The sequence below is a fragment of the Onychomys torridus genome, chromosome 10 (assembly GCF_903995425.1).
Source record: "Onychomys torridus chromosome 10, mOncTor1.1, whole genome shotgun sequence".
NCBI classification, from domain to species: Eukaryota; Metazoa; Chordata; class Mammalia; order Rodentia; family Cricetidae; genus Onychomys; species Onychomys torridus.
Genome location: NC_050452.1, coordinates 81,052,361 through 81,065,836, shown reverse-complemented (window position 1 = coordinate 81,065,836; position 13,476 = coordinate 81,052,361). Strand labels below are relative to the sequence as shown.

Sequence of the window (13,476 nt, the reverse complement as noted above, 5' to 3'; positions counted from 1 at the left end):
GCTACAGTCTAGATGCCTTCCTTTTGCCAAAAACCATGGTGCTGCCATTAAAAAAAAAAAAATGAAAGCAATAGATTATACATGTGAGCTACAGAATTTTCCATATATGGCCACTTACAATTTCTCAATGATCTTAAGGCAAATTATACTCTTAGATTAATCACTATAAAAATATCCTACATAATCTATGTTCTTGATCCCAAGAACAAAGACTCTACAATCATGAGGGAAGATATTTGTAACACAATACATATTCTTCATCTAGCCTTGTATAATGGTGAAATTATTTAGGCCACTCCACGTAGTTAAAAGGGAAGTTTATTTTGTGGGGTAACTTACAATGAAGGGGTAGGTTTCAGGGTCTGGCAAAGGTGTAGTGCAGTCCGGCGGTGTTCTCTGGAGAACTCTGCTTGGTCTCCATCCAGCGTCCAGGGTCCCTGAACCAAGCGCGGCGCTCTCCTCTCCATCCTCCGTCTTCCGTTTCCTTCTCCACCCTGCCTTGTGGGCGTGACCATTACCGAAGCCTCAATGGGGGTTGGAACTTCCCGGCCAATGCTGGGATGGCTATCCACTACATCTCCCCCTTTTGTCTAAATAAGAAAGTTCTAACCTAATACAAGACTATACACAAAGAGATGGTTATCAAATATTGTCCAGGAGTAATGAGGGATAATGACTTAGATAAGTTGGAATTACAATAAGTGCAAACAATATCAAGCAAAAAACACATAGTAAAATCCAGGGAAGTCTAGAGCGTGGGTAGGTGGCATGTTACAAAGATCATTCCAAAAGGTTTCCTATCCTAAAGAACCTGAGTCTAATACATAATATATTCTATCTAAGATATTATATATGTATATATACTAAGTTGTAACTATAACTGCTAATCTCCAACCTCATCAAAGACCTGAGAAGGAATATAATAATACCTGAGAAATGGGAGAAGGATGCAAGCAACTTTCGGGAGTCTTGCAAGAGTAGAACAGAGACAGCTAGCAGCCTGGACAGTCACCTAATGTTTCTCAGCATCCTTGGTGCATTCAAATTGGCTACAGGCCTAGAGTATCTGACAGACCATTTTCAGAAGCAGGAATTCTGAAAGACCATCTTACCCTGTCTTGGCAAAGTGGTTGCTTTCCTTGTGTCCCGCTTGTCTCAAAGGAATAAAATACAGAGCTATAGAGGAAGATGTCCAATATCCTCCTCTGGGCTCGGCATGCACACCCATGGACAATGCACATATATCTACACATGAGAGAGGGGGGGGGAGAGGGACAGAGAGGGGGGAAGAGAGGGAGAGAGGGAGAGGGAGAGAATGGTCAGAAACAACAAAATACAATGCTCACAAGTTAAGCACAGCAGCCATTAGGAACTGAAAGAAAGTAAAGGAATCCTTCTTTCCTCAGAGGCTCCATAGGAGCCAGGCCTCCTAGCTAGATTTATTTCTTTGTGCTTCTGACCTCCCAGACTCACGCTAGGTATGTGTTTGAGCCAGTAAATATTTAGTAATTCACTACAGCAGCAAGAAAATTAATACAAAGACCACAAAACTAAAAATCAAGATATTACTACTACAAAAGACAATTTGATAATTTATTAAAAGGTAAACATACAATTGCTATATAATCAAGCAATTGCATGCCTAGGTACATTGCAAGAGAAAGAAAACATGGTGTTTACACAAAAGCAGTCACAGCACACAGCTGCTTACTCAGAATAACTCAGAACTAGTAACTATGTGAATTAATGGATTAAAGAAAAAACTAAAATTACAATATATGCATATGGTGGAATACTACAACATAGCAAAAAATTAAATTACTGATAAAATAACAAAGGATGGATCTCATTCTGCTGATGGGAGTTTGGACGAAAGTTTGCCTTCTGTATTACTTCATTTATATACATTAACAAGGCAGAGTTAATTCACTCTGATAGAAGTCAGATCAATGGTTGCATAGGAATGTAGAAATGTTGGTATAAAGAAACATAAGCTCTGATGGAAGAAATATTTCACATTTTGATTATGGTGGTAGATACTCAGGTGTGCAAGCATAAAAACAAAAATAGTTTATGAAATTGTCCTAGCTAGCTGAATGATGATTAGTGTAATATAGACCTTAAAATTGGTAATGATGCTAATATACACGAGACTATTAAATTCATGTGGATTTCAAATGCTCCCTCATCTGAAAAACAGTACTGAGAAACTGAATGCACACAATTTATTTGGAGCATTGCAAAACTTTAGAGATTGTTAAAAATAGATAAAACATGAAAATTGCTATTTTTGAGTATTTTGTTGAGGGAGATGGTGTTTCTTTAGGAAAGCCATATGTTTTAGACTACACCAGAAATAATCTATAAAGGTTAAAAAAATCAACAGTTTTCATAATTTGACTAGTGCCAATCAATTTTTCAACTAACTCCATTTAGCTGCCAAGTATTAAAGTATAAAAGATCCACTATTTTCTTACAGTTCAAAAAAACTTAAGTCCTGGGTGAACATACTTTTCCAATGAACATTTTAAAAATTGGGGTAGAATGTGGTTATTATTTTATTCTGTCAATTAAATTTCAAAGATAGTATATACTTTGAAAAGTATTTTTGCATACAAAATGCTGCCGGTTTCAAACACCCTGCATATATTTACATCCCAAATCAGTGTCGCTTTCATCATATGTTACCACAGTAGAATGTTTCTTCTGTAATGAATTCTAAAAAAGAGCAAAAGCAGGGAATTCTCGAGCAAGCAGGCTCTGACCAGCTGCTCAGCTCAGCCTAAGCTCATGGTTTTGATTGATTCAGGTACCTATAATTATCTAAAAAGCAATCGAGATAGAACCAATTTCAATCCAATTCCGGTCACCCCTCAAGGCTTCGTGCCTGTAGAGACTGGTTAAAATGAGGGCTCTGGAATGCTTAGCAACAGCTCCCCTCAGCACAGGGTTGAAGTACTAAAGAAAAACTGAGAAAAAAATCCAATTAAAAGGTCCAACCATGGACCTGCTTTACTTAGTTTCACTTCATAACAGAACTGCAGTTGACTGGAAGAGGAAGGAGCTCTGGGAACCTGTAACACATTTCCATACCACTTTCTTCCTCATTGCATTAAAATCAGAGTTCTGGAATGCTTTAGATTTGGGTGGAGGGCTGGTGGGGAGGTGCACATCTAATGGATAGACATCCAGATTCAGAAAATAGAGCATGTTCTATAAAAGAAGAATAGAGTGGTTTTTGTTTGTTGTTGTTTTCTTTAGATGGGAGGTTTGGGACCAGGAGAAGTGTTTAATAAATTCTTCTTTTTATTATGGAATAATACCTAAATTGCTATAAAAAAAAAAAAGCAACAGCACATGGTATTGCCACCAACTGTGTACCTTCTGCCCTGGGTATTTAGGAAGATGGAAAACAGCCTTTCTTGTTTTGAATGTGTAAATAAATATATGAGAACATCATTACTGTGCCGCACTTAACTTGTTTCTGACCAGATGCTCTTCCTTTGGGGGCCATCAAGAACATCCCATAGAATTTACAAACTTATTCTCTTTAATGGCAATAAGCCCCTTTCTCTTTCATACCCTCCCCCATTCCACTTGTTCTCCAGATCTAACTGTCCCTTTTCCAGCAAGTCCAAGATTAATTTAAAATCCATTAAAATTGCAAATTAACAAAGGATACAATTCATAAGTGTGGCTTTATAGTCTTGCTGGCTATAGCCAAGTCCATATATAATCGAGCAACTGAAAATAGCCATGCTTGAGGGTAGGGAAGACATGTTTTAAATATCTCCTTTGGGCAATGATAAAAAGAAAACATCTTGTTTGTTTCTCCTTAGATCATCCTGTTGTAACCCTCCGTACATCCTGACTGGGAACACAGTACCTAGGATGCTAATATAACTTGAAGCAGAAGAAAAAGAAGGACATTATGTCTCTTGAGTTTTCTTTAACTGTGCTTTTTCCTTTTCTTCTCATTTGTCTGACTCTGAGGCAGAGAATACTGATTATAAAAGATGCATTGGTGCACCCAACTTCAGTCCGTTTTATCCATCTGGGGAGAAAAAGTTTGACAGGCGTGCGTGGGTGTGGGTGTGTGTAGTGAGGATGTATAAGCAGGGATGCGGGCTTGAGAGAGTGAGAGCGAGAAAATGGACTGTGAAAATTTAAGTCCACCCCAAATCCTTATTAACAAGTCTGTTATTTATCTTAACTCATTTTGTAATCAGGGCACACAGGCACCATTTTCTTCCAGCCTTCTCGGATTAGAAAGGCAGAAGCAATAGATCTGAGAGCTATTGTCCAAACTGTTTCGCTAGACCTTGTCTTGGAATGTCTACCAGTAAAATCAATTTTATAGGTGTAATATCCAAAGCAAAGTATAGGAGCTCAAAATGAAGTTTGACAACAGGGGCAGCTATACCAAGCAAGCAAGTTTCATATTCAGTGCATTGCCTTTGGCCCAGATAACTTCATTAACTTTACCCTACTGGTTTTCCCCTAAATCCCCACTATTGGTTATATTTGGGGTTTCCTTGACTTATCTTTCATCTTTTAATTCTTTATTTTCTCTAACTCATCACTTCTTCCTTCTTCCATACCTGTTATCATATGTATATCAGCTACTGAAATTTCTCTCCTTTTTTTCCTTTTACATATATTGGGACTTATTTTCCACTATAAATGTGCACTTCTTCAATCCTTGTGATTGAGGAGTAATTTCTTTTCTTTTCTTTTTTTTTCACTTTTTTTTTTTTTTGAGACAGGGTTTCACTTTGTAGCCCTGGCTGTCCTGAAACTCACTTTGTAGACCAGGTTGGCCTTGAACTCACAGAGATCTGCTTGCCTCTGCCTCCCAAGGGCTGGGATTAAAGGCATGCACCACCACCACCTGGCTTAAGAAATTTAATTTCTTGCTTGAAGTAGCTAGTACCACCCGATCCTTTTCGTATTAATTTACTTCTCATATAGGGAAGGTACACAGAGCTAGCCCTTGAGGATGTTCATAGGCAAGGAAGCAGCAAGGTCAACCAATGACCCAAAGTAGTGATCTCCATAACCAGTATCCACAGATGATTTTTGTAAGGCTACTGGCACCCACACGATTTAGTTCTCACATATAATCATGATCGTAGATCTGCTCTCTGAAGAAAGAACTGAGACTAGGAGAAGGCTAGCCCAAACTAAGCTCATAGTCACACCATTGGTGAATGTAAAAATTAGGACAGAAACTGAGGTCCTCTAAGAGCTGTCAATTTTATTGATGTTTTTAACATTCGACTCTGGACACAGAGTGGGCCTTAAGTAAAAGCTCACCATACACATGGCTTGAACCAGAGACAATTTCCAACTAAGCAGACTTCATGTATGCATGGCTGCCACAGTAATCATTTTCAGATCACTGTTGAATAACAACACCAAGTGCTAGCCAGTTACTTTTTAGTTGAGTAACTCTACCTTGGAGTTCTCTTTTTCAGTTACTTAAAATAAACAGTATTGAAACAGTTAATAAACTGCAGTCTAGTCACTTCAAGGGAATGAGCTCAAATGGTAAATTTCTCAGTTTCCAGGTTGTTTTCAGCTGATATTGGCTAGTCTCCTCTAGACAAGAATTAAGTGATTTGCTTAAGAAAGAAAAATATTGAGAAATGTTTCCATGTTTTACAGAGCTTAAATCTGTTGGATGTTCACTGTCTTGTCTCAATAGTAACTAAACAGTGTGATGTGACAGATGTTGGAGAAACTTGGGTACTAATTATACATCTCCATTTTTTTTAACTTCTTCAACTAATGAATCTGCTGGTCTTAAAGAACTGGTTATTTTTCTTATTTTCCATGGAGGTATAAGGATAAGGAAGAATGCATATAGATGTATTTGTGTACCCCAGAGCTCAAGTGTTGGAAATTTAATTGAGTGTGTTGGGAGGAGAGACCAGGTGAAAGGTGAAAGGTCAAAGATCTGAAAACCTCTCCTGAGCTGAGAAACTCCAGACAGGGAGGTTAACTTGATTAATAACACAAGCAGGTTGTTAGAATCCAGGGAGCTTCTTATGAGACAATCAATGTGCCAATGCTGCTGGTATTCACCACTTTGGGATTACAGGAGAACTGAGTTACAGGTGCAATTGTCCATCCCAAAAGTCACTTCTTCTGCCCTATAAAAGCCCAGTCCCCCTGTGCCATACATGTCAGCAGAGAGACTGGAATCCTTAAGTTCTTCTGATTAAAAACAGTTCTGCTCATGTAGACGTAGGTCTCCACTTTCTTTTATTTCTATGTTACGTCTATCAATCCCAATCTAACAAAGGCAATCCAGTCTCTGCCCTATAAAGAGATTCATGCCATTATCCCAAGAGTGGGTTGGTAATCGTGAAATTGAGCCTGGTATGAAAGCAAGTTCATCCCCTATTGCTCATCTGCTTCCTTATTATTGAGCCTTCCATCATAGAATGACACAATAAAAAGGATCTCACCTGTTTCGAACACAAAGGTCCTTGAGCTCACAGATAAGAGCTAGGGAAGTTTGGGTAAAACACTCAGGGATGTGTGTTTGAGGTTGTCTCCTCAAAGGAAGAGATGGATAACGTGTTCTGTGCCCAAAAGGTTGGGAATGGAGTTGGCTAATAGCCTAAGTGACCCTTGTGCTATCTGTAGGGCCAGGCCATATCTGGCTCCCCCAGGCTCTCACAAGCAAGACCAGAGATGACTAATAGTCTAGGTGACCTCTGTGCTATATGTATGACTGACACCACACCAGATCCTCCCCTAGACCCTTAAGATAACAAAGGTAGCCTATCTATAGAGCCCATCTGCATGGAAGAAGTGGCATGTACTTTGAGAGGAGTTTCAGTGTAATTATGCCTCATTGTGCACACAGGAGTGTGTAATATCAGGAAACATTTTCCCAATTTGTACTGTACTTAAATATGCCTAAAATAAACCACCTGATGTCAGACTCTTAGCTTGAGCCAACACCTGCTACCGACTTGTGTTGAACTGAACATCCTTCTTGTCTCATGTTACTTGTTATTCTGATGGCCCTCATGTTTTCAGAGACACTCCCCACTCTGACTGACACACACACACACACACACACACACACACACACACACACATGTGCACACTCTCACTCACCAAATGCCAAAGCCTGGGTATTACACTTCCAGCCTCCAGAGCTATGGGTAATAAGATACTCATAGAAGTTTCTCAGTCTGTGGTATTGTTACAGCAACACACACGGCACAAAGATAACTGATACCAAGCCGAGGAGGTTAAAAATGAATCCACACTATCATTTTCCTTTGAGTAACCATTTTAGTGTATACTGTAAGGTTTATTCTATGGGGGGGGGGGATTCTGTGTTTATCAAATATTGTTTCTCCAGTAAATGAGTTTCATAAATCCAGTCTGTGCAGAACCTATTAACTTAGAATTGCTTTATTTGGCCTTGTCTTGCCTCTTCCTTCCTATGAAAGGCTTGAGCTCTGTTTCACCATGACATATTGGAGTTTGAATCTTCCCAGTCCACCCTTCCATGGCAGCATTACCACTCTTCCTGCATCTTTCATTTTTTTCCAGATTTCTTATTCTTTAAAATCATCTTTTTCCATTATTTTCTTAAATGCAACTATCAGAACATAAAATAATAGGTATGTCTGAACCATGATTTTCCACATGAGGATTTTGTGTTGAACTTTGCTTCATTCCGTTCCTCATGGTTACTAGAATTCCACCTGCCTCCTGTGGACTCATCACTGTCCTCAGAGAGGAGTCTATAGTTTCTGAACTGCAATTAATAGATCTCAGCCTATATGTTAAAGGTATATCTTGGATTATTTTCTTTGCAAATGCATAGGAGCATTATTTTATCTCTAAGGATCACTTTCAATTCTGTCCACTAATAAATCCATAAATTCATGATGTTTCCCACAGTTTACCCATATAGGCTCAGAACGTCTTTTTCCAGAAGAGCTTAGGATCAGTGGGAAACTTGGGAATTCCACTGTGAACACTTCCTGTTCCACAGAGTTTGTGAAGACAATAGTAAGACAAGTCTATGAGCTGAACTGATACTGAATTATTGAATACTTTATTAAAATGCAACAATTCACAGAAGAGAATTAAATATTGCATTGTTCTTTAAATTAACACATAAAAGTTCTGAATTGATATGATGTGAAAAATGAGTGAATTAAATCAACTCTGGAGAAGATACAGCAACTTGTAGGGATCCTTAGCCATTCACAGTGAGACCCCATAGGAAACTTCCCCTTCTTAACAAAGATGAAGAGTAAACAGTTTCCTCAGTGTGAATCAAAAATCCCTTTCAAATCTGTTCTTCCTCCAAAGCTACCAGGTTAAACTGTCTGGGTGCCATTGTCCCTTAATATTTACAACCAATTGGAAGCACAAAATCTTTTACTTACAATCAATGAGCATGGTAGAGAAAAGATAAGAACATATGGTTGATATATTGTGCATCCCAATAAACTTTTCTGGGGGTCAGAGACCAGAACAGCCACTATATTAAACATAGAGGTCAGGCAGTGGTAACATGTGCCATTAATACTAGCATTCAGGAGGCAGAGATCCACTTGGATCTCTGTGAGTTCAAGGCCATACTGGGAACAGATCCAGACACGGTGGTGCACACTTTTGATCCCAGCACTTGAGATCTCATGTCTTTGCTTGGGAAAGACACATTCCTTTAATCCCAGGCAGTAATATGGCAGGACACAGAAAGGTATATAAGGCGTGAGTATACAGGAAGTAGCCCTCTCTTTGGCTGAGGATTTCTAGCAGTAAGAACATGGCTGGCTTTTGTCTGCTTCCCTGATCTCTCAGTTTTTACCCCAATAGCTGGCTCTGTGGGGTTTATTTTTTATTAATAAGACCATTTAGTAATTTGTCTTACGAGAACATTTCAAAAGTTTTACTTGGTATGTTAAGAAAATATTAACAGAAAGAAATGTAGCTCTACAGAATGTGACCTATAAATGATTTTATGTTTTTAGAGCTTACATTACCTATTTCATCCAAATAGGTTCTTGTCAGCTTCTATCAGTTATTAGCATAAGATTTCTTACTTAGTTTTCTCCCTGGGACACCCTCAGGGTCAGTGCATTATAAAGTATATCTTGATTTGATCAGTGGAAGAAGAGTAGACATAAATACAGATAAATGCAAAGACATAGATAGTTCTGAAAGCTCAGGGATTTAAAAGGACTCCAACCAATTTAACTTTGCTTTGTTATAAAGTGCATAATTGTGTATTCATACCAGATCAGCTTGACACCTAGGAGGCAGGCTCCCAGGTACACCCGTAAGTGAATTACTGGATTAAGTAAGGTTAGTCTCTGAGACTATCAGTTAGGTGCTGTATCGATTAAGATAAATTAATGTGAGAAGATACATTTTAATTGTGGATGGAGCCACTTCCTGATGGAGATCCTGGACTATAAAAAACAGAGATGGCAAGGCGAGCACTGTCATGCATGAATTAATTCTTTGCTCTCTGCTCTTGGTTAGGGACAGAATGTGACCAGTTCTCTGAATCCCCCTCTGCTCTCACTTCTCTGCCAAAATGGACTGGAGCTCAAGTTCTGAGCCAATCAAACCCTTTCATCCCTAAGTTGCTTTCTTCAAAGAAACTAAGACATAAGATCAATAGTTATGACACTTATTGGTAGCATGGATGTATATAGCCAATGGCTGTCTATTGTAGACATTTCTTGGTTCATACTTGAGGCAGATGTTTGTTGAACCCTGTGGCCCATCCTCTCACTTCCCCATGGGACTTCACAGCAGCAGATGTTGTGAAAGCTGCAAGCCTCTTCACCCACTCAAGCCCCAAGTCTCCTCAAGCAAGCACTCCACAAGCTAAAGGCATCAGCAGCAAATGGCATGGAGTCCCAGAGTCTTGGTCCTTTGGAAAGGTGTTCCCAAGGTCATTCTGCAATCATCCCTCAGAGGATCCACACTAGGACTGAGTTTCATAACTCAACACCATCTCACTCCATACACCTTCCCTCCTTTCTCACCTCATCTTCCTCATTTTAGCCAAAGCACCATTTCTCATCACCACAAACAATACAAATAAAATAAAACAACCCACAGGCTTTGTGTCAGGTTCTGTCTTAAAGGGACCCAAGCTAGCACACTACCTGCTCTTCACATTCACCAGCACGCTTACTGAACAGTCCATTTCACTTCCATTTAAAAAGTGGCAAATTAAGGCAATAGCATTTAACAATGATAAGCATGACTGCTAATACCAAACAAAAACAACAAAAACAACAACAACTTTTGCTCGTTAAGAACAGCCTGGTGAAGAAGAGAGTGACAAACACGATATCAAGCTGTCACCAAAGCTGTGGGAATACAGACCTGGTGTGGTAGAATGGACAGATCTGAAGAAGAGGGACTTCATGTATGACAAGAAGTTACACACCATTAAGCTGGTCTTCACTTATAAGTAACTATATTCAAAAACGAAAAGTTTGTGAGTAAATTTAACACATGGTTCTCATGGCTTAAAGGCAGAGCAAGGTCATGGTAGGTATAACACCATCCTGCCTCCATGACTTTATTTTGGACTGATTAAGAAGAAAGCAGAGGAATTAAAGAAACACTTACTAAGGTATTGCCTTTATGGCTTAGACTGGCTTACAGGCCAGGGGATGTCCTTCTGTGGACTCATTCTGTCCTAACTGACGATGAACCCACCCCAGCACCCTGAGTGCGACACCTACCCTGGGATGCTGGTGGTGGTGGTGTGTGTGTGTGTGTGTGTGTGTGTGTGTGTGTGTGTGTTCTCCATACAGAGTTGGGGAAAGCAAGCTGTATACTCCCACCATGTTGGACAGCAATTGCTAAGCTCTGATGCAGTCTGAGTCAGCACAGCCTCCCCCAACTCCTGTTGTTTCTGCTTCTCTTGCCTGTGAGGACGTCAAGAACTTTCAGTCAGTGTGGCTTTTACTGTGACATGACGGTGTAGGACACTATTATGTACCTAATGGCACCCAAGAAAATCTTACTCTGGGTTCTCTTATTTGAATTAGACACTGTCTCACAAACAGGGAGTCCCAGAAGCGTGAGTCTCAAGGGCAATTCATAACCACTGAAAAAGAATCGAGATAAAACCCATGGTTCCCTGTCTGTTCGAGAAGAAGAGGGCATTCCACGCTGTTCTGCAGATCTCTAGTGAGTGAGTTTCAGTCACCCTTGGTAGTAGCCAGTGAGAGAACACACCCAATACAAGAAATTCATCCTCTATTTCTGGTTAGTAGTTAATGATGTCTATTTTCAATAGTAGTTAATATTATCTATTTTTGATAGTAGTTAATGTTATCTATTTTTCAATAGTAGTTAATATTATCTACTTTCTTTTTTCTTTTTTCTTTTTTTTTTTTTTTCCAACTTGAGGAACCAATGAGTTTATTTGGCTTACAGAGCATGGATGGGAGGTTACTTACAGGAATGTGGGTGACCCCAGAGCAGTCACACCATGAAAACATCTCATGCCAGCACGGATGATGATGTCCCCCATATCTGCAAAGATGGAACCCTCTCCTGCTTCAGTTAATCTTCTGCAGGCTACATATTCTACCATCTCCTGAGACCATGAGGCCATGTGCAATTAGGACAGTTACAATGGCCGAGAGGTGCAAAAGGGAAGAGCTGGAATCAGGGGGGCCAAGCGACCCTCCCCACCTCCTCCTTTCTTGACTGAATGTCACAGGCAACAGACTCGATCTTGAGGGTCTCTTACAGGTCGTCACAGCGTCTTTGATGATGGCCATGACGCTTGGACGACAGCACACTACTCAAGGCTATTCTCACCACTCAGAGGCCGGAGCTGGGCAAGGAGCCTGTAGTCTCCCCTGGAGCCTGTAGTCTCCCCCGGAGCCTGGCTTACTTCCTGCTGAGCTCTTTAGCCGGGCTGGTAGCCGCTTCCACCGCACTCCTGGTAGCTGCTCGAAGGCCGCCCTGCTCTAGGGCGTGAAGACCATGGATGGTGGTTCCAGCTGGTGTGAGCACATCTGTCCGAAGCTGGGCTGGGTGCTTTCCTTCCTGCTGCAGCACTTTGGCTGTCCCCAGCAGGGTCTGGGCAGCAATGCGGTGGGCGAGGCTACTGGGCATGCCCATCTTGATGGCACCTTCAGCTAGGGCCTCCAAGAATGTGCACACAAAGGCCACACCACTGCCACTGAGGCCAGTATGGATATCTACGTAGGACTCAGAAACCTCTATGCACTGCCCACAGGCCTCCAGCAAGTTCTGCAGGAGCTTAGCGTCGTCATTCCCAGCATTGTGGCCCCGTGCCATCACCATGACCCCCTCCTGGACTATGTAGGGTAGATTGGGAGAGACTCGCAATACTTGTGTGTTCGGGGACAGCAGCTCCTCCAGAGAGCTCAGAGAGATGCCAGCAACCACAGATACCACGATGTGCTCAGTGGTGACTACAGGGGCCACCTCTCCCAGAACCTCTGGCAGGACTTGAGGCTTGGTAGCAAAGATGTTAAGTGAACAGTTCTGCAGTACTTCCTGGTTGGAGTGAGTAGTCTGGCAACCCAGAGCCCTGAAGTAGCAGAGATTCTCATCTGTTGGTGCACTGGCCAGCACTTGCTTAGCTTCCACTTTGCCTGCTTGTATGAGGCCTTGGGTGATGGCCTCCGCCATGCGGCCTGCGCCCATGAAGCCCACACGCAGAGGTTCAGACCCTGCCGCCGGTATCGTGCTCCCGGCTGGCCTTCTCCAATATTATCTATTTTCAATAGTAGTTAATATTATCTATTTTTAATAGTAGTTAATATTATCTATTTTTAATAGTAGTTAATATCATCTATTTTCAATAGTAGTTAATATTATCTATTTTCAATCACTATTAAAAGATAAGTTGGTCCCCCTACTCCTCTCCCACTTCTCTTTTTCTGTTTGAATAACTGTGTGTTATGATAAATATAACTTTGATCATAGTAATAAGTAAACTACATAAGGCCTACATATCATATATTTATTTATCATTATGTTGTATACATTGAATATATATGTTTTTATTTGTCAGTGGAGCTATACTTCATTTTTAAAGTTAATTTAGAAATTGTTTTAGAATCTACATTACTATTGGGAAACCACTATCAATGTGATTAGAAAGCCAGGCATGATAGTAAACACTTATAGTCCTAGTACTCAAGAAACTGAGGCAGGAAGATACTAAGTCCCAGGCTAGCCTGGACTCTATAGGGACACTGTCTCTAAATCATACCAGAACAAAACCAAGTATGGTGTTGTCTGCCTGTAGTTTCAGTTACTCTGGAAGCTGATTCCTGGGATGGCCAGCAAGACAAGCTTGCTTTGTGACCTCTAGGCCAGTGAGAGACTCTGTCTCACAAAAACAAGGTAGATAGTTCCAGAAAAATGAAACCAGAGATATTCTCTGGCCTCCATGTACACACACACACACACACACAC

At 40.7% G+C, this 13,476-nt stretch overlaps 1 protein-coding gene across 1 annotated transcript in view; it reads right to left on the bottom strand.

Annotated features, from left to right (window-relative positions):
- Nucleotides 1-11,913: 11,913 nt before the first annotated feature.
- Nucleotides 11,914-13,476, bottom strand: part of LOC118591923 (pyrroline-5-carboxylate reductase 3-like) — a 52,484-nt gene continuing 50,921 nt past the window's right edge. Inside the window, exon 4 of the mRNA XM_036200358.1 lies at nucleotides 11,914-12,754. Within this exon, the coding sequence (XP_036056251.1) occupies nucleotides 11,914-12,754 (841 nt within the window). The remainder of the gene's footprint in view (nucleotides 12,755-13,476) is intronic.